General features: G+C 46.5%; 1 protein-coding gene across 1 annotated transcript; it reads right to left on the reverse strand.

Annotated features, from left to right (window-relative positions):
- Positions 1-4,182: 4,182 nt before the first annotated feature.
- On the reverse strand, positions 4,183-19,087 carry PCK1 (phosphoenolpyruvate carboxykinase 1). The gene is made up of 10 exons (XM_083744841.1): positions 18,707-19,087; positions 17,685-17,971; positions 15,978-16,159; positions 15,511-15,714; positions 14,263-14,450; positions 13,013-13,175; positions 10,584-10,808; positions 10,356-10,487; positions 6,859-6,954; positions 4,183-4,647 (listed from the first exon to the last, which is right to left on the reverse strand). The coding sequence occupies exons 2-10, from the start codon at positions 17,906-17,908 to the stop codon at positions 4,193-4,195; spliced, it is 1,869 nt and encodes a 622-aa protein (XP_083600967.1). The 5' UTR covers positions 17,909-17,971; positions 18,707-19,087; the 3' UTR covers positions 4,183-4,192.
- Positions 19,088-20,144: the final 1,057 nt, after the last annotated feature.

Below are 20,144 nucleotides of genomic sequence, written 5' to 3' on the forward strand. Positions count from 1 at the left end.
TACTGTATATGTCAAAACCAACATTTCGAATTGGGTCCAGGAGCTAATTGGCAGCTAATGCTATTGGGCCAGGATATTCTCAAATGGTCTTGCCCCGCTGAGTAACCTGACTGCCAAATTCTTCACCAGCTGAAGTTTTTGAACCGTCTTCAGAGGCGGCCCCTACATATAATGCATTGCAGTGGTCTTGGGTCATATACAAACCACTCTCTTTTCCTGCGGAACCGTTTACTGAATCCTAACAACCCCGATGCTGCTAAATTCTCTCCTATTGAAATCATGGGGATGTTAAAGTGTTTAAATGTAGCTGGATCATGCCGAGTTCCTGTCCCCTCAAGACCGCAAGACATATGATGCCGTGCAACCATGGGTAAAATGGATGTGTCCTTTAAAAGCACCCAAGGTGGATGGATTTTCTGGAGAAACCCACCACTGGGGATTCGTTAAAAACTAATTGGAAATGGAATTCCATGCTGTAGGTTTTACGCATCACTGGTGATTGTAAATCAGTATGGTATTTATTTTACTGCACCACAGCTTTTTAATGTTTTCTTTTTCTTTCACTGCATCGTAGTTCCACCCCCTCCCACCCCCTCAATATTTAATGGTGTTTTATCAGATTGCTGGTATATTCTGGTTTTCGCTTCTGGTATTTTCATCGCTTTCCCAAACCCTTAGGATGGGCAGATTAGAAATGAAGTAGCTCAATTAAATACATTATTTTGCATTATCTTCAAATGCAACAGTATGCCCAATCGCACTGCCCTTCACTTTTATCTTGATGAGAGAGAGAGAGAGAATTCAAAAATAACCACATCAGAGAAAACAGCCATATTTTCTTGAGAGTTCTTCCCCTGGGCAGAAGTCTTCTCAGTTGCTACCAAAGATACAAGCAATTGGAGCAGAACTGGGAGCATCACAGGTCCCAACGGGCACTGCTGCACCAGATCAAAATCCTTCTCCAAAGTCTGTCTCCAACAGTGGCAGCAGGCTAGATGCCCCATGGATGTTCACAGTCATGGGCTTTATTCTGAACATCTAGTATTCACAATCACACTGCCATTTCTTTCTTTTTGCCTGATATTCCATTTTTATCCCACCCTTTCACTCAGGAGCTCAGAGCTCAAGGCAGTTTGCATGGTTCTTCTCCCCCACGGTTCTCCTTCCTTGGAGGTTTTTAAGCAGAGGATGGATGGCCACCTGTCAAGTATGATCCAGTTGAGATTCCTGCATTGCAGGGGGTTGGACTTGATGACCCTTGGGGTCCCTTCCAATTCTATGATTCTATGAATCAGCCACTTCCATTATGCTCAGTGTTCAGGGATGATGGGAGTTGTGGTCCAGCAATAAGCATCCCCAGATCTCATTGTGAAAACTTGCGAGACCCAGAATTCCTCAGGCTCAGAGTAAGACCTCTGTCCTTGCATTATCCTATGATAACTAGGAACTCCCAGATATTGTGGGAGTCCCCTTGCTGGCTGCAGCGCCCACATCCATGTCAGAGAGTTGAATTGGGTGAGTGGCATTTTTCTGCGTCTTCCTGCCTTGGAAGCCACCCAGTTACTGCCAGCTTTTTGGAGTCAGTAAAGAGTTTATATTGACTTTGCATTGTTGTACTTGGCCTTTGGATATTACTGATATTTGTTTGCAACACAGGGGTTTAATTGTTTAGCTCTTTGGAGTCGGCAAAAAAAAGAGAGGGACAACAATCTTGATGTCTAATAGATCAGTTTCATGAATTTCGAATTCAATTCAGCGAATCCATGTGAAGGCTAAGTGTCTCTTGCAGTGCTGGATTTATGTACAGTCATACCTCATGTTACACCCACTTCATGTTACGTTCTTTCAGGTTACGTCCCGCAGTGACCCAAAAGTACCGAAAAGGGTTACTTCTGGGATTCACTGCTCACACATGCACAGAAGCACAGAATGACGTCACACACGTGCGCAGATGCGGTGAATCGCAACCCGTGCATTTGCAGATGCACTGCTGTGGGTTGCGTTCTTTTCATGTTGTGAACGGGGCTCAGAACAGACCCCGTTCACAACCAGAGGTACCACTGTATAAGCTATAGCTTAGGGCCCCACGCTCATGGGCCCCCCCAAAAAAATTAAAGGAAAAAACCTGGATGTACATTTCCAAAATATAAGATAAAAAAACAAATAAAATAAAACCTACATACAGCAACAGTGTTTTGTGTTGTGCAGGCTCCTATGTCAGTAATGGGTCCCACCTGCTAGTTGACAAAGGACAGCTGGACATATAAAGGGCCCCATTACCTTCAGTAGCTTAGGGCCTCATCAAACCGAAATACGGCCTTGGTCTCTCGCTATCTACACTCTCAGCTACCAAAGGAGCTGGCTTTGTTTTCCATGCCACTACTGCCTCTCCTACTTGTCTGCTCGCACCTGAGTCCCCTCCTTCCTAGGGTGAAGCCACTTTTGAAAAGCCATCAACAGATACCACTGAAGCTGCTGCAGCCTCTGTATCCTCCTCTCAAACAATTACGGATGCACAGGGCTCGGCCTGCCAAAAAACAAATAGAAACACAAGCCTCGATTCAAGCATCTGTTTCCTCCTGGCCAGTCTCCACAGCTGTGCTAAGTGGCTTTGGAGCTGCCCCAGGTTGTCTGTCATGGACTGGAATCAGAGTGGCAGGCAGCTGGACAAGCAGGGGGCTCTGGCTTCCTGTTACATTATAAACTTATCGCCACCCTGCACATTACTCAGCACCTTGCATGAAGCCGCCCTTAACGAGATTTGTAGGCTGGGTGGTTGCCTGCAGAAGCCATCATCCCTAGACCACAAATGTGTTTGTCTGTGTTTCCTCTTTCTGCAGAATCTGGGTTTTCTTTACAGTGGTACCTCAGGTTACAGGCGCTTCAGGTTACATACGCGTCAGGTTACAGACTCTGCTAACCCAGAAATCGTACCTCGGGTTAAGAACTTCGCTTCAGGATGAGAACAGAAATTGCATGGCGGCAGCAGGAGCCCCCATTTGCTAAAGTGGTACCTCAAGTTAAGAACAGTTTCAGGTTAAGAACAGATCTTCAGAACGAATTAAGTTCTTAACCCGAGGTGCCACTGTACAGTGCTAGTCAATTGGAAAGGGGGGGGCTGACACCTTGAATTTTCAGAATGTAGTGCTGGACCCTGGCTAGAGTAGCTGTGTCTTGTTTTCATCCTCCATAGGGTTCCCAGCCCTAGAGCACCCCAGACCCTGAGATTTCAAGGCCCAAAGCCGAGACCTAGGGGCCGTGATGTCACAGGGGCAGGTGCCAGTGATATTAAGCATAACACACTGAGCATTGACCACAGTCGCTGAGAGCATGTGATTCAAATAAAAAACACACAAAGTCTAACATGTGAGCAAATATGTTAACAGTTGGAAATTTAGATAACGGTTGGAAATTAAAACCAAGGGGATGCTCCCAAGCATGGGCGTAGCCAGGGCCTTTCTTGGCGTGGGGGTGGTGGTGGGACATTGCAGGAGGCAGGCAGAACCTCAGTTAATTGAGATTTTTTGTAATACTTTTCAATACTTTTTGAGGATTTAGGGGGGCAGCTGCTCCCCCCTCCCTTGGCTATGCCCATGTTCCCAGGTCCAGTTGAAGTAATATGGTCACTCCTTTTCACCTGCTTAGGTTTAGGTAGGAAAGACTCTCTCACCCTGTCTGCCTCATTATTTATGACGTTACATGAGAACTGCAGATATCGTGGGGCAGCTTTCTTGTCTTGCGAGTGCAGTAACAGTGGAAACAAGCTTATCAGGCAACAACTCTGATCAACTTGATGATCGAGGCTGCATCAGCTTGATTTTCTGATAAGCCTGAGAACTTCAACAGGCCGATAGAAGTTATAGCTCTGCATCCTAATTCGTGTGTGTGTGTGTGTGTGTGTGCGCTTCCAGACATGGTCACTAGAAAAGAGAGCATTTACCGTATTTTTTGCTCTATAAGACTCACTTTTTCCCTCCTAAAAAGTAAGGGGAAATGTGTGTGCGTCTTAGGGAGCTTTCACTGCGCAGCGATCCCTCTTGCTGTTCTGGCTTCTGAGATTCACAATATTTCTTTTCTTGTTTTCCTCCTTCAAAAACTAGGTGCGTCTTGTGGTCTGGTGCATCTTATAGAGTGAAAAATACGGTATTTCATTCCCCCTCTCACACCAAGCCACAAATACGGTTTTGATCAGTTACAGCTGCTTTATTCTCTGCTCCAGAGCAATAACTTCTCTTTCCATCTCATAGGGGAGGTCAGCATTGACTTGCTCTTCAAAATACTTCTTGATTTCTTCCACCTCCTTTTCCCAGAAGTCTCTGGAAAGGGCAAACAGTTCCTGTGTGTTGACACCATCCAAGCCTTTCAAGTTCAATCCCATGTCATCAGGGACATAGCCGATGGCTGTCAGCTGCGCACTCGCATCTCCCCGAATTCGGTTGAACATCCACTGCAGCACACGGCAGTTCTCGCCGAAACCAGGCCACAAGAACCGCCCTTGCTTGTCTTTCCGGAACCAGTTGACATGGAAGATCTTGGGCAGTTTTGCAGCAGGCCGGTGCGCCATACTGAGCCAGTGAGAGAGGTACTGGCCAAAGTTGTAGCCAAAGAAAGGCCGCATGGCAAAGGGGTCATGCATGATGATCTTGCCTGTGGGGAGAATGGGAAAGATTGTGTTACGAGGGTCTTTCTTGCCCACATTCAGAGCACCATCGATTCTGCGGTTGACTGGGGAATGCCCATTGTGGTTCAGTGACACAGTGCTATGCATGCAAAAGGTCCCAGGTTCCATCCCAAGTATGCCCAGGTTCAATTTCAGTCAGTCAACCTGAGATCCAGTGTGGCGTAATGGTTAGAGTATTGGACTAGGACCTGGGAGACCACGGTTCGAATCCCCTTGCTGCCATGAAGCTCACTGGGTGACCTTAGGCCCATGGGTAGGCAAACTAAGGCCTGGGGGCTGGATCTGGACCAATTGCCTTCTAAATCTGGCCCGTGGACAGTCCGGGAATCAGCGTGTTTTTACATGAGTGGAATGTGTCCTTTTATTTAAAATGCATCTCTGGGTTATTTGTGGGGCATAGGAATTTGTTCTTTTTTTTTTTCTTTCCAAAAAATAGTCCAGCCCCCTACAAGGTCTGATGAACAGTGGACCAGCCCCTGCTGAAAAAGTTTGCTGTCCCCTGCCTTAGGCCAGTCACCATCTCTTCGCCCAACCTACCTCAAAGGGTTGCTGTGAGGATGAAACAGGGAAGGGGAGAACCATGTACAGCACATGGAGCTCCTTGGGAAGATAAAGGCGGTATATAAATGTAAAATATATATATATATATATTTAAAAAGTCAGTGCAGACCAAAACAAAAACCAGAAGACAATACTGAGCTTAATGGGTTAGTGTTCTGACTTGGACCGCGGCTGCTTCCCACACAGAATGAGCAACCCAAACTCTGCCCTTGAAGCCAACCTGATCCCAAAGGAGTCAAGGTGCAAGCAACTCTGGAGCTGCGGTGGCAGGGGCTGATGGGAGGTGTAGTCCAAAGAAACCTGGTTGCCAAAGGTTGTTTGAGATGAAGGCTGCAACTCCTCCCTCTAACGAACTGCTACTGCTAAAGAGCATAAGCCATGAGTAGGCAAACTAAGGCCTGGGGGCTGGATCTGGCTCAATCGCCTTCTAAATCCGGCCCATGGACAGTCCGGGAATTAGCGTGTTTTTACATGAGTAGAATGTGTCCTTTTATTTAAAATACATCTCTGGGTCCTTTTATTTAAAATACAAAATATAGTCCGGCCCCCCACAAGGTTTGAGGCACAGTGGACCGGCCCCCTGCTGAAAAGGTTTGCTGACTCCTGGCATAAGCTGACTACTGCAAACAGAAGCAGGCGTAGCATTGGTACAGCGTTAATGGCTTAATCCAAATGTTTGTCATGAGCAAAACCAGTTGCAGCTCACTGGTGGGTCTGCAGCATGGCAAAGCAAACAAAGGAGGGGTCCAATGAGCTGCCACCCGGGTGCACTTTGGGCTGCCCAGGCAGAACAGAGGATGCGAACCAAAGCAAAAGAGCACTGAGCAGGTGACTGCAGGGGAAACCAGAAGCTTATCTGGGTCCTGAGACGTGGCCAGACCAGGGCTGTAGTCTCTAAGGCTCTGCTTCAGACCCCACTGCATAAAGACAGAACCGCACAACGTCGCACCTACTTATTTCCAGCTGAACTCAAGGAGAATTAAAAATATACAAGACATCTTAATTTATTTCTAGGTCGTCTGTATTTTTAGCTTTGTCTGGATCGTGCAAAAGAAAAAGAACAGCAACTCTCTCCTCCAAACTGGTCTGGATGCACCAGTTTCTGGGGTTGGTTCATGAACCAAGATGTCAGCACTTAAGAGCTACCATGCAGCCAAATAAGCTATTATTTTAGGTGTCCGATCAACAGATAAGTTTTGCCAGAAGGCCACAACGAAAAGGAGTGTGTGTTTCAACACCCCAGTCCAAATTTGCACGAAAACCTACTACTGGCAAGCCCAAAATCCTTTTGCCTACGTGGGACAACAACCGGGGGAGAGCAAAGTTTGGCTAATGGGCTGCCAATGAGTAACTTGGTTCTCACAAACACCGAAGAAGCAACGTCATTAAGTCCCTGCCTCGCACCCCTAAAATAGTAAATTGCAAATCTCTCCAGACCTTGGAACCATAAGATCTTTTCACCAGCCCTAATTACTCACAACGGCTATGCTGCCATCAATATATTCACACTAAGAAAGAAAGGAAATAAGTTCCAGCAACTAAGTGTCAGCAATTTCCAGGTGAAAATAATGAGACGGGCTATTTAAATGCGGAAGCGTTATTATAGTCTGACTTACCTTTATGTTCAGCGGCAGCTGTTGCTTCTGATCTCATCGTTGCACCTACGAACACTCCGTGCTGCCAGTTAAGGGCCTCATAGACCAGAGGCACACCTGGAGAGAACAGGAACAGCTGTAATATTTAGAGCAGGGCAGTCCAACTTTCCATACCAAATGGGCCGCAGGAGTACTTTGACACAGAACCCGTGGGCCACACACACTGAATTAAAATTCCACACCAGTGTTTGCAATATATTTAGCATTACAGTGGAACCTCGGTTCTCAAAGGTAATCCGTTCCAGAAGACTGTTTGACTTCCGAAATGTTCAAAAACCGAGGTGCAAAGGGCTAGCTGCAAGTTCAATTAGAAAAACTGAAAAACATGCAGCGGCAACCGTTTGACTTCTAAAGTGTGTTTGAAAACAGAAGCAATTACTTCTGGGTTTTGGGCGTTTGAAAACCAAAACGCTCGGCTTCTGAGATGCTTGAAAACCGAGGTACCACTGTGGTACCTTGTGTTATGGACGGGATCCGTTCTGGAGGTCCGTCCGTAATGTGAAATGCCCGCAACTCAAAGTGCTGTGTCTGTGCATGCGTGCGGCGCGATTTGGCGCTTCTGCACATGTGCGAAGCGCGATTTAGCACTTCTGTGCATGCGTGAGCGGTGAAACCCAGAGGTAACCTGTTCCAGTACTTCTGGGTTGCTGCAAGATGTAACGTGAAAAGACGCAACATGAAGCGGACGCAACACAAGGTATGACTGTAATATATATTGTCAGGGACGCAGCGGGAGCGCAGGGAGGGGAGGAGATGGAGAGCGAGGGGGAGCAATCCGAGGGCAGCGCAGGAGAAGATGACAGTAGCCCGAGAGATTCCATGAGCCTCTCCAGCGAATCGGAAGATTCACAGAAGGGGGCGCCGGTGGCCAGGGCAAGGGGGGCCCCAAGGGGGACACCCCAGAAGCAAGGGGCCAGCGGGGACTCCCAGAGCAGCAGTTGGAAATCAGGACCAGCTTCCCCACCAGAGCGTAGTGGGGGAGAGGAGTCCCAGGTATCGGGGCCAGCGTATTCACCACCAGCGAGAGAAGATGAGTCTGGATTGACCACGCCTCCATCGGAGAGCGGGGGAACGGTCAAGAGGAAGGTTGCCGGTTGGGCGCGCGCGCCAAGTTCAAATGTACAGGCGAGCGGCACAGCAGGTAGCCCGGATAGGGAGCCAGGTCCTAAAGCCCGCCGGAAAGAGGGGCAAGAATCAGGGGGGTCAGTGTCAGAAGAGTCCAGAAAGGATGAAACCCCAGCGGGCAGGAGGGCCCAGAGGAGGAAGGAGCTAAGGAAGAGGTGGAGCAAGGCTAGAGTCTTAAACTGGTGTGGAAGGGGAGGAGATTCAGACGGAGCTTCGCCGGTCTAGGGTTTAAGACGTAGAGCTGCACGCTGCGGCTTTGAAATGGAAACTGAACGTCAATAAAGACTTTTGTACATAACTACAGCCGGGCGTTGGTCCTCTGTGAGCTGGGACCTAGGGGCGGCTCCGACATATATAATTATATATACATAATTAAATAAATATACAATTATTAGATTTAATATCTTTAACTATGAAACAAATTTAATACACAGTTATACGCGCATTGCACAAAAATATATAATTATGCTTCATGTTTAATATCTCTACTTTAAAAAGAATTAAAAATTGTCCAATAGCACTTTAGAGACCAATAAAGTAGTTTTGGGTATAAGCTTTTTTGATATTTTTTTTGGACTGCGTCAGACCAACACAGCTACCTACATGAATCTAGTCTCTTCTTTAACATTGCTGAGGGTCGCCAATAAAGGCCTCATAGGTTTCTTGCGACCTGCAGGCTGGACCACCTTGATTTAAAGGTTGGCAGTGCCACACATTATTAATTTTGATGCTTTCCAACACTGCAGCAGGAGGAGGCATGGAGCTAGCAATTTGTGAGTTTGGGATTACAGCACATCCTTCCTTCTTGTGGTTTATCTAACCCATTCAGACCTTCAACTGTTCAATCAAGAAAGAGGCTAGGCTATCTTAAGATACAAGGAGTCAGGGAGGGATGTTTAGGTTACCAATGGCCTCTGCCTCTTTAAAGCAACTTTTGAGCAGCAACAAGGGTAGCAAGAGGGTCCAGCGGGTGGTGAGAATTTGCCACTTTCCCTGGTCCCTCCTCACTAAAGAGGCTGTGTGTGCTCCCAGCATCCTGACACATCCTCATGGATTGGAGCTTAGGCATTACTCTACACTAGGGATGGAGCAGAAACTTAGTCTGGCTAGTGTTTTTAATGCGGACATACCTAATGTACACTTCCCCAAACTATATGCAGACCAAAACACAGCTGTTATTTGGAAACTGCACTTTGCTGAATTTTGCGATTCAGTTCTGCAAATAAAAATGCATGCAAAAATCATCACGTCTGTTAGTGTGTGTACATGTTGGTGAAAATAACGTGCCAAAATGCATTTTATTAAGTGAAACCGTCACTAAGCTGCTAATGAACTTTCATGAGGATTATTTTTTAAAAAATGTAAACAGATGCAGAAATGAGAACTGAAGTCTGGAAAAATTAGGAACTGAGCAAAATTGAAATTCATAGATTCATATCCCAAATTCATAGCCAAAAATACCAAAAATGGGAGCCATGTACCCAAGTTTCACCCTCACCTTGGCATTTATTTATTGGTTTATATTTTTGTTATAATTTTAAAACAAATGGATTTCAGGATAGTTTGCAAAAGAATTTACACCTGATGCAGCACTGTGTACTTGATGGTACAGTGGTACCTCGATTCATGAATGAAATCCATTCTGGAAGCCCGTTCGGCTTCTGAAATGTTTGAAAACCAAGGCATGGCTTCCCATTGATTGCAAGAGCTTCTTGCACTCAGCGGAAGCTGCATCGGATGTGCGGGTTCCGGAAAACGTTTGAAAACAGAAGCATTTACTGCCGGGTTTTCAGCGTTCAAGAACAAAACATTTGGGAACTGAAGTTCCACTGTAACATCTAATAGATACCCAGGTAATTTTTGTATGGGCATCCTATGTAAATGCAGCAAATAAGCACAAACGGCCTCGGTCCTGTATACCTGAAGGAGCATCTCCACCCCCATCGTTCTACCCGGACACTGAGGTCCAGCACCGAGGGCCTTCTGGTGGTTCCCTCACTGCGAGAAGCCAAGTTACAGGGAACCAGGCAGAGGGCCTTCTCGGTAGTGGTGCCTGCCCTGTGGAACGCCCTCCTATCAGATGTCAAAGAGAACAACATCTACCAGACTTTTAGAAGACATCTGAAGGCATCCCTTTTTAGGGAAGCTTTTAATGTTTGATGTATTACAGTATTTTAAATTTGGGGGGGGGGAGCCGCCCAGAGTGGCTGGGGAAGCCCAGCCAGATGGGTGGGGTATAAATAATAAATTATTATTATTATTATTATTATTATTATTATTATTATTATTATTATTATTAAATAGAACAGACAGCCCCCTTTTGAGACTCTTACCTTCAGGTCTCCGTCCTCCAAATATGATCCCCTCGATTGGCACTCCTTCTGGAGCCTCCCAGGCAGGGTCAATAATGGGGCACTGGTTGGCCGGAGAGCAGAACCGGGAATTGGGGTGGGAACAAGGTTCCCCTGTGCAAATATAACAGATATTTATAGTGGCACCATTAACCGAAAATGCAATGGCAATAAAAGAAACAGGGAGCCGTTAACTGGAGTGAATTGTACCGCTCTTGGCTGTCCATTCCTTGTTCTTCCATGAAGTGATCGTCACCCCGGGCGCAAACTGCTTTTCCATGCCTTCCCAGTACACGCCTCCGTCACTGGTTTCTCCCACGTTGGTGAAGATGGTGTTCTTCCGTATGGTCTTCATAGCGTTGGGGTTTGTTTTCACTGACGTCCCAGGAGCCACTCCGAAGAAGCCATTCTCTGGATTGATGGCTCTGAGGTTACCTGGGGAATTTTAGAAGCAGAGTGAGGTTCGGAGACCTTGTCTCTGCTTCACTCACTCCCCACCTCCCCAATACATACCCATTCCTCATTCAATCCTTTCCAACTCTTTAACAAAACTCTTCTGCTCCTCAGCTCACAAATACTATTTTCAGGCTTCTCAACTTTGGCGCCACTGCTGATGGTTCCCATCTGGTTATGCCAAAACTGCAAATGCATTTTAAAGCGCTCTAATTAGCACTCACTTGGGATCCTTCCCTGCATCAATTAATGGATACTATATGTGTTTCTGTGATATTCCCTCTTTAAATGTCACTGCTCTGCAGGAGACAATATTTCCACCTGCTTATTTTGCATGGGGCTAAACTTGGATGCAGTGTCATAGTGTAGGTATCCTTTGAGCCTAAACCACTGCTATTTTTTTCCTAATTTGCAACCCTCCAGGGGAAAAAAATAAATCTCGAAGTTAGGAGAAAGCCTTATCCGTTTCTTTTTGTAACACTGAAGTGAGCGTACATGGTTTTAAAAGGTAAAGAGACCCCTGACCATTAGGTCCAGTCGTGAGCAACTCTGGGGTTGCGGCGCTCATCTCGCTTTATTGGCCGAGGGAGCCGGCGTACAGCTTCCGGGTCATGTGGCAGCATGACTAAGCCGCTTCTGGCAAACCAGAGCAGTGCACGGAAACGTCATTTACCTTCCTGCCGGAGCAGTACCTATTTATCTACTTGCACTTTGACGTGCTTTCGAACTGCTAGATTGGCAGGAGCAGGGACCGAGCAACGGGAGGTGACCCCGTCGCAGGGATTCAAACCGCCGACCTTCTGATCGGCAAGTCCTAGGCTCTGTGGTTTAACCCACAGCGCCACCCGCATCCCTTCCGTACATGGTTTTACTGGAGGGTTAAAAATATATTCACTCTCTTTCCACATCCTGTAGCAGAAGAAGGAAGGGTGACAGGAAAAAAGACTGGGTGAGTGGGTTGCTGGTTTTCTCAGCAATGGTGAAACTGACAAGACTTTGCACACACAGGCAGTTCTTCATGAAGGGCTTTGAAATGTAAGAACAAAAGGCGAAAGAGTTATACGATCTGAGGAGAAGCCAGAGTATATATATACATATAGGTAGATATAGTAATCATGCTTAAGTAAGAGCAATGTAGAGAAGCCAGAAGAGGGAGGGGTGGAGGGAAGTTAATTTGAATAAGATATAGATTGAAAGGAGAGTAACATTGTTAAGCTGTATTGTGTTTAAGACATTTGGGAAAAAATAATAAAAATTATTGAGGGAGGGGGGAGAAATGTAAGAACAAGCCGCTCCAAAGTGGGTACAGTTGTATTGAAAAAGTGATGGGAGGGAGGGTAAAAATGCATTTCATCTGATCACTTCTAACGCAGGGGCCACAAAAAATGCGAGAAGTTCAAAATGCCACTGTGAGTCATAGAGCTGGAAGGGACCCCTGAGGATACATCTAGCTCAACCCCCTGCAATGCAGGAATCCTTTGCCCAACGTGGGGCTCGAACCCACAACCCTGAGATTAAGAGTATCATGCTCTGCCAACTGAGCTATCCCATATTTCTGAACCGCTACCAGATTATTTAAGAACCCAATACAAATATACTTAACGCTGCATTTCTTGTTACATGTGGGAGGAAGAGAGGGTGTAAAAATGAAAATAATTTGAGAAGCATGTGTGAAAACTGCCTCAGAAACAAGCTAGAGCAAGTGCCCCTAACTACCAGAGGTTGTGAGTAGGAAACTATCTGTTCTTCCATCATCTGACACCAGGCTTTCCTGACAGCAAGTACAGTCTGTTCACACAAACATTATCAGTGCGTTTTTTTATTCAGTGAAGTGGTCTTCACTGCATTGACATGGTGAACCAGATACATGGTTCTTTCAGCATGCGTCCATGCTGCAGCCAATGCATATTTGATCAAGTCGCTTTAGAAAGTTGTACGGGGTCATGGTAACACATGGCCTGGAAACCCGTTGAAAGACCAGAAGGCTGTTTCACCATAGCGAGGTCAGATTGAGTTTGCCAACAAGAAACTGTGGCTCCTGCCCCATACCAGATGGGACCAAGAAACTGTCTACCTCACCCAACTTTTGCTATTGGCTCAACTGCTGGTTTCAACCACTGATATCAAACAGCTCTGGAACATCAACATCCCTGGCTAAATCCCCACTTGGATGCTAAAGAGGTTACCTTGGTCATCAAATTTCATCCAAGCAATATCATCCCCAACACACTCGATTTTCCACCCTGGCAGAGTTGGGTTCATCATGGCCAAGTTGGTTTTTCCACATGCACTTGGGAAGGCGGCAGCAAAATATTTCTTTTCACCTTCCGGATTTGTGATACCCAATATCTATTTAGGGGAGAAAAAACCCCACTCTCTTAAGGAGTGCCATGCAGCTGACAACAATACCGTATTGGCCCAAATATAAGCTGCACCCAAATATAAGCCACACCTTTAAAATTCATGGGGGGAGGGAGAGAGAAAAAAAGACAATACCCGAATTTAAGCCGCTCCCTTAAAATCCCACAGGCACTCACACCCGTTCTGTTTTACTGTATGTCTGTTTCAGCAGCGATCTTGTAAAAGCCAATTTTCGTAAGGTTGCGGATTTAAGCGGCACTTTAACTTTTCGAGTTCAGAATTTGGAAGGGGGCAGGAGTGAAGCTTATATTCAGGCCAAAACAGTAATATTAACAACTGCAAAGCATAAGTAATAAACCAGCTAATCTCTGAACCATTGCGGGACTTTTTCAAACTGAAGAGCAAAGCTACCAAGTGAAGTTCTGAAATGTCATGGAGGAAATATAATATTTGATTTTAGAACATGGTAAAATTGTGCACAATTTGCAATCCCTGGAGAATATGGACTTCTCAACCCCATTTAGTCTCTGTTTAGGTATTTAGGTAGGCTGACAGAGAATCACTGGCCCACTGACTGAGGATTTAGGACCTGCCCAACACTCCAGCCACTACACACAGGTTTTCTGTAACTAAATATATTACTGCTACTATTGAACAGGCTCTGATCTAGTCCCTATATGAAGAGAGAGCCCCTGTATAAGAACCCCTATAAGATTAAATAGAGGTCTGCTTTCCTCCTGCCCTTCTCTCCTTATGGCATGTAACAACACGTATGTCCTAAGACTAGGGAAAATCAGAGAATCTCAAACATTCCCAAAAAACTTAAAGGTTAGTCAATATGGTTATTCCCATTTAACAGATGAGAACTGAGGCTGAGTGAGAGTGACTTGCCAAGTGTCACCAATTGAAGGATCTCACTGCTGAGCCATGGTTTTTTTAGCTGCGGGCATCCCACCCATGCCTTCAAGCTCTTTCTTCTTCCATAGAAATGAAGCCGCTTACTGCCGTTCACTGTGCCTTCGGTTGCAACAACACCAGTGCAAGCAACACATTTATTGTTAAAACTTTCCCCTACCAGCATGTGTTCGGCAAGCCAGCCCTCTTCCTTGGCGATCCTGCTGGCGATCCGGAGAGCAAAGCACTTCTTTCCCAGGAGGGAATTTCCTCCATAGCCGCTTCCAAAGGAAATGATCTCTCTGTGATCCGGGATGTGAGCAATCAGAGTCAGATCTGGGTTACAGGGCCAGTTATTTACCAGAGGCTCTACGAAAGAAATTAAGCAAAGCACGTTATTTATTGTGATTGGTGACCTGGATAAAACTGCAACCTTCTCCTTCTTTTAAGATGCATCCTTTTAAAACTGGACCGCATGCATATTTCTTTTACTTTTGTTTGGTACACAGTAAGCCCACAACTTGTGCGCATTCAGCTTTATGCATGTGGCAAAAATATATATAAATTTTAAAGGGGGTGGAGTTCTGGGGAAAATGATTTTGGCAATCCCACCTGCCTTTGAATCCAATGCGTTTTGACTGTATGCGATTTTAGCTTTAGGCACGATCCCCAGAATGTAACCCCTGCAGGCAGTCTTACTGTAAAAGGTAAAGGTAAAGGTACCCCTGCCCGTACGGGCCAGTCTTGACAGACTCTAGGGTTGTGCGCCCATCTCACTCTATAGGCCGGGGGGCCAGCGCTGTCCGCAGACACTTCCGGGTCACGTGGCCAGCGTGAGAAGCTGCATCTGGCAAGCCAGCGCAGCACACGGAACGCCGTTTACCTTCCCGCTAGTAAGCAGTCCCTATTTATCTACTTGCACCCGGGGTGCTTTTGAACTGCTAGGTTGCAGGCGCTGGGACCGAGCAACGGGAGCGCACCCCGCCGCGGGGATTCGAACCGCCGACCTTTCGATCGGCAAGTCCTAGGTGCTGAGGCTTTAACCCACAGTGCCACCCGCGTCCCGAGTCTTACTCTACCAAAACTTAATTTCAATGTTTGTTTTCCAGCACTAGGTGTCACTATAGTGCTGTCTGCACAGCTAACAGCAGCAATATCAGCAACTAGTGTTTTTGGAAAACAGTTAATTCTTGAAACATCCTGTTTGATAGAGAGGTAGGCAAAACTCTCTCCATTTTCTGTAAGACCAGATGTCATTGAATCTGCAGAAGCAAGATCTGGGAGAACATTTAAAAGAAACCCAGCTGTTCCAAAGCATCTTCAGTGAGCAATTTCTGGTCCATCGGGATGATGAGCTGCCTGGCAACCCTGTATAGTAAAGTATCCAGGACCATAAAGTAACGAAGACTTTGCACTGAGAATGGCTTACTTTTCAATGGCAAAGGGCACCCAACTGAATGGAGGCATTTCACAAATTCCCCGTTGCCCAGGGCCTCTAGGACAGACGTCCCCATCCGAGTCATGATCCTCATGCTGGCCACCACATAAGGAGAATCTGTCAGCTCAATCCCAAACTTGGATATAGGGGAACCAATGGGCCCCATGCTGAAAGGGATGACATACATGGTGCGCCCTGCAAAAGAGAAGCCGAAAAAGGATTTCAAAACAGCAACCAAGACCACTGTAAAGGTAAGCTGGGAGTCTGTACCTTACATGTCTCCTTACCACCCCAAACCCTCTCTTCTCTCCTTTTATTTTAGATGGTATTTTGAAAAACAGGGGAGGCTAACTTTTTTTGCACTCAAAACATTAGAAGGAATCCTCTTTTGCACAGGAGGGCGATTATCTAAACTCGAGGGCAGGAATTTGGCATTGCGATAGAGAAAACTCTCGCACCTTTCATGCACCCAGGGAATCGGACGCTGAAGGCTTTCTCAAAGTCCTCTTCAGACATCCAGTTTCCCAGCTGGCTCACCCCACTCTTCGGGATCGGGATGGTGTCTCGCTGCTCCTGAGTGACGATGACAGTTTTGCTTTCGATTCTGGCCACGTCCCTCGGATCTGTACGAGCCAAAAAGCTGTGGAGAGAAGGAGCAGGACACCTGCACTTCAGCTATTTAGGAAACAACCTGAACGCCTTCCCTGCCTGGTGTGGCTTTGCAGAGCAAAGGAGCCACCGCCGTATCTGCAGCCCTGCAGCACACGGGAGCTGAGGCAGAAGTGGGGGGGGACAGGGAGATTTCCCTTCCCTGGAAAGCCTTGTTTTGTGGATTTCCAGCAACACTTCCACCAACCCACATGCCTGGCAGGCAGCTGGTGGGAAAGTGAGCTCCATCTTCATCCGGCGAGACCCAATCCAGTCTGGCACAAAAGTTTCTGGGTTGCTCTGCCTGATATTAATAACATTTATTTATTTATTTATTTATTTATTTATTTATTTATTTATTTATTTATTTATTTGAAAACAATATTCATTAAAGTTTTAAAAGTTACAAAAATAAAAAAATAAAAACACCATATTAAACAAAAACAAAACAGCACATCGCAATAAGAAAAAAAGAGAGAAACAGAGAAAAAAGCAGAAAAATAGAAACAAGTAAAAAACACATCAAACCTTCACATAACTTATCTTTCATTTGCTTGTTTCCTTGACCTCCTCACACCTCCCTTTTTTGTATTCTAGTTCGGTTAGCTATTTCAGCAAATCCTTTCCATCTTTTCCAATTTTTGTCCTGTAATTTATCTTAATATAATATAACTTAACTTTCCCTCCTTTCACCAATTAACAGTCTGTTTTTTCCTAAACCTTTATAACATTTCTGCTAAAACCACATAGCTTCATTCCAACAACCTTCTAACATTCATTAATTTTACAATGTTTCTGTAGACAGTCTTTAAATTTCTTCCAATCTTCCTCCACCGACTCTTCTCCATGGTCTCGGATTCTGCCAGTCAGCCTGATATTAATAATTACAAGATTCCAGTACAAATCTACCATACTATGATATTTGAGTATGAAAGGACTATTATTTACAACACAGCCGCCCTCTCTCTCTTTCTCTCAAACACCTACCCACACACCCCTGCTCCTCCCTTTAGACTGGGGTGGGGATCCTGTGAACCTCAAGATGTAGCTGGACAACAGTTCCCTTCAACCCTGAACATTGCCATGCTGGTGAGGGCTGATTGGTGTTGCAGTCTAACAACATCTGGAAGACCACAGGTCTCCCACCTACTCTAGATGGAGGTTGTAGGATGCGCCAGCTTTCCCAAGCTTCCCCACTCCCCAAACTCTCCAGCTGTTTCCCTCCCTTTCTCTAAATATTAGGTCCCATGTAAGAAACATCTCCTGGCCATCCTGGACCACTAACCTGCCATCTGCTTAGCAAAATAAATCAGCGAGGCTGGAGTGATTACGTTGAAACACTGAGCACAGCACTCTAGTAAACTAGCAAGCAGGGACATTAAAACTGATGGTATCAACAAACCCCAGGCTTAAGGCAGACCAAACAGCAGCTGCTGAAGGGATCCCATCTTAAGCTTCAGTCACCCTCACTACAGTGGCATGCACACACAAATACGCACAAATCACACCCCACTTACCAATACTCATATTTGCCAAGCTTCTTAATCATGCCTTCCTCCACCATGAGCTCCAAGATCCTTTTGTTCTCATGCTCTGAGCCATCGCAGATGTGGACAGCTTCCGGCTGGCAGAGCTCAGCGTTGCTTTCAACAAAGTCCCTCACATCTGGCGCCAGGCTCTTCAGGTCTCCCTGGACGAACTTTGGGGTGGCGCTCCTCTGTGCCCGCGGCTGGGATGGCATCACCCGTTCTTTGCAAGGCTCGGGGTTGGGGGTCCGTAATAGGAATTGCAAGCTGGAAGGGGGCTGGGGGGGGGAGAGACAGTATGTAGTGTAACAGATCTGGGTTGGAAAGATTAGTTTAAAATACTTGCAGTGATCGGAACATAGGAAGCTGCCTTATGCTGAGTCAGAGCATCGGTCCATCTCAGTATTGCCTACACCAGTTACAGATAGGTAGCCGTGTTGGTCTGCCATAGTCAAAACAAAAAAAATTCCTTCCAGTAGCACCTTAAAGACCAACTAAGTTAGTTCTTGGTATGAGCTTTCGTGTGCATGCACACTTCTTCAGATACCAATCTGAATACCTATCTGAAGAAGTGTGCATGCACACGAAAGCTCATACCAAGAACTAACTTAGTTGGTCTTTAAGGTGCTACTGGAAGGAATTTTTTTTGTTTTGCCTACACCAGCGGTTCTCAACCTGTGGGTCCCCAGATGTTGTTGGACTACAACTCCCATCATCCCTGACCACTGGTCATGCTGGCTAGGAATGTTGAGAGTTGTAATCCAACAACATCTGGGGACCCGCAGGTTGAGAAAAACTGGTCTACACCGATGGCAAGTGGCACACCAGGGTTTCAGGCAGTCAGTCACACCCAACAGGTTGAAATCTTCTGCATTCAATGCAGGTGCTCTTCAACTTCTACAGCCCTTCCTCATGATCAAGAAGCACCTAGCATCAGATTGAGAAACAAGAGGTCATCTGAAACTGAAAGTGTCTATATCAAGGTTAGAAGTGAATCCAAGTTATATACTTACCTTTTCGGAGCTGCCTCTGTTCTCAGGCTCGGAGAGGATTTCGCAGGTTCTTTCAAGCAGTAAGGTGTTGCTTAGGGACAAGCTCTGTCCCAAACCTCTGGTCTTCCAGAAAGCAGCTTCCTTGCTTAAGTACTCTTCTTGGGTCGCAGTCCATCCCACCGTCTGGAGGCTCGCCTCTGACGTCACGGCATGGAAACGTGTCTTCTGGCTCGTTGCCTAGATGGGTGTCCTCAGAAGCGAACTAGTCGTCCCCAAGAGCTTATCTGTTAACTGGTTCCATTAATGAGTGCTTGCGCGCCGTTCAAGCCAGTTTACGAAATATCCTGGCTAGGTCAACCTTTGGCCTCATTCTGTCCCTGTCCCTGTTGCAAAACAAAGAAAGAAGGGAAGAAAGAAAGAAAAAGAACGGTCGTCATTTCTCAATGCAAGCGAAAGGCTGAGCACACCCACCCACACACCCACACACCCACACCCCCGGATGGTTGCAGAAGCCGAGGCTCAGAGGGCAGTTATGTGTGCAACAGATAGAAAAGCAGGTTTCGTAGTCACAGCAACTGCTCACTGCAGGCTCGCCCCAGGGGTGTTTACTCGCTTTTGGAAATTTCCCTTGGCATGGGGGAAAAGAGCAGGTCTGAATAGCAATCGGAGGGAGAGGAAGGGAACAACATTTGCATTCAGTTCACTCATACCAGTTCCCATGATGTCCCGTATGAATGGGAAAGTTTTAATTTGGCTGGGAGAGTCAGGTTTGTAAGTTCGTTATAAAGATGCTTCCGTTCTACTTGGCCTTGGCTTTGCTTTCACGAAGGCCTCCTCTTTTTCTTCTTTTTTCTTTTGCGCAAGGCAGGGGCAAACCCCAAAAGCTGAATTTGATCTCTAGCCAAAGGGGGCTTCCAGATATCTGGCACAGGTCACATCCATACCATACATTGAGAGGGGCTGGCTTCCTCTCAAGGAATTCTGGGAGCTGTAGTTTGCTCCTCACGGAGAAACAGTTCCTCAATAGACAACAGCTCCCGTGGTTCTTTGGGGCAAGCCATGCACTTTAAATGCATGATGTGGACATGACCACAGATCTGAGCCCATTTCTGTCTTCTGTGGATCGTTGCAAGTACCTGCCTTCCTCCCACTGCTCAGTCACTTTCTATCTACTGTAAAGAGCTGTGGGACTAGAGCACTTTCTTCATGTCCTCCTGAATGTGGGGCCTGGGTGGCAGGAGGACATGCAATCATGTGCCCTCTCCACAGTGGCGGAGCTTCATGCTCCAGCACTGGGGGTGGAGAGCAGGCGGGGGCATGGCTGGCGCACGTCCCAGGGGCATGGCACACCACCCAAAGGGGCATGACGCCCAGCACGAGGGGGGCAGCCGCGATGGCACCCCACCAAGATCGTGGTACCAGAGGCGGTGTGCTCCCCCCACCCCACTCTTCCTCAGCC

The sequence above is a fragment of the Podarcis gaigeae genome (genome assembly GCF_964106915.1).
Source record: "Podarcis gaigeae genome assembly, chromosome: 6".
NCBI lineage: Eukaryota > Metazoa > Chordata > Lepidosauria > Squamata > Lacertidae > Podarcis > Podarcis gaigeae.

What these genes read in the sequence shown, in the direction of transcription:
- PCK1 (XM_083744841.1), bottom strand. Translation starts at nt 17,908, where the DNA reads ATGCCATCCCAGCCGCGGGCACAGAGGAGCGCCACCCCAAAGTTCGTC. An exon ending in GTGCCCTTTGCCATTGAAAA is followed by an intron (nt 14,451 to 15,510) that starts GTAAGCCATTCT and finishes TTTCTTTCGTAG; the next exon opens with AGCCTCTGGTAAATAACTGG. An exon ending in GGAATGGACAGCCAAGAGCG is followed by an intron (nt 10,488 to 10,583) that starts GTACAATTCACT and finishes ATATTTGCACAG; the next exon opens with GGGAACCTTGTTCCCACCCC.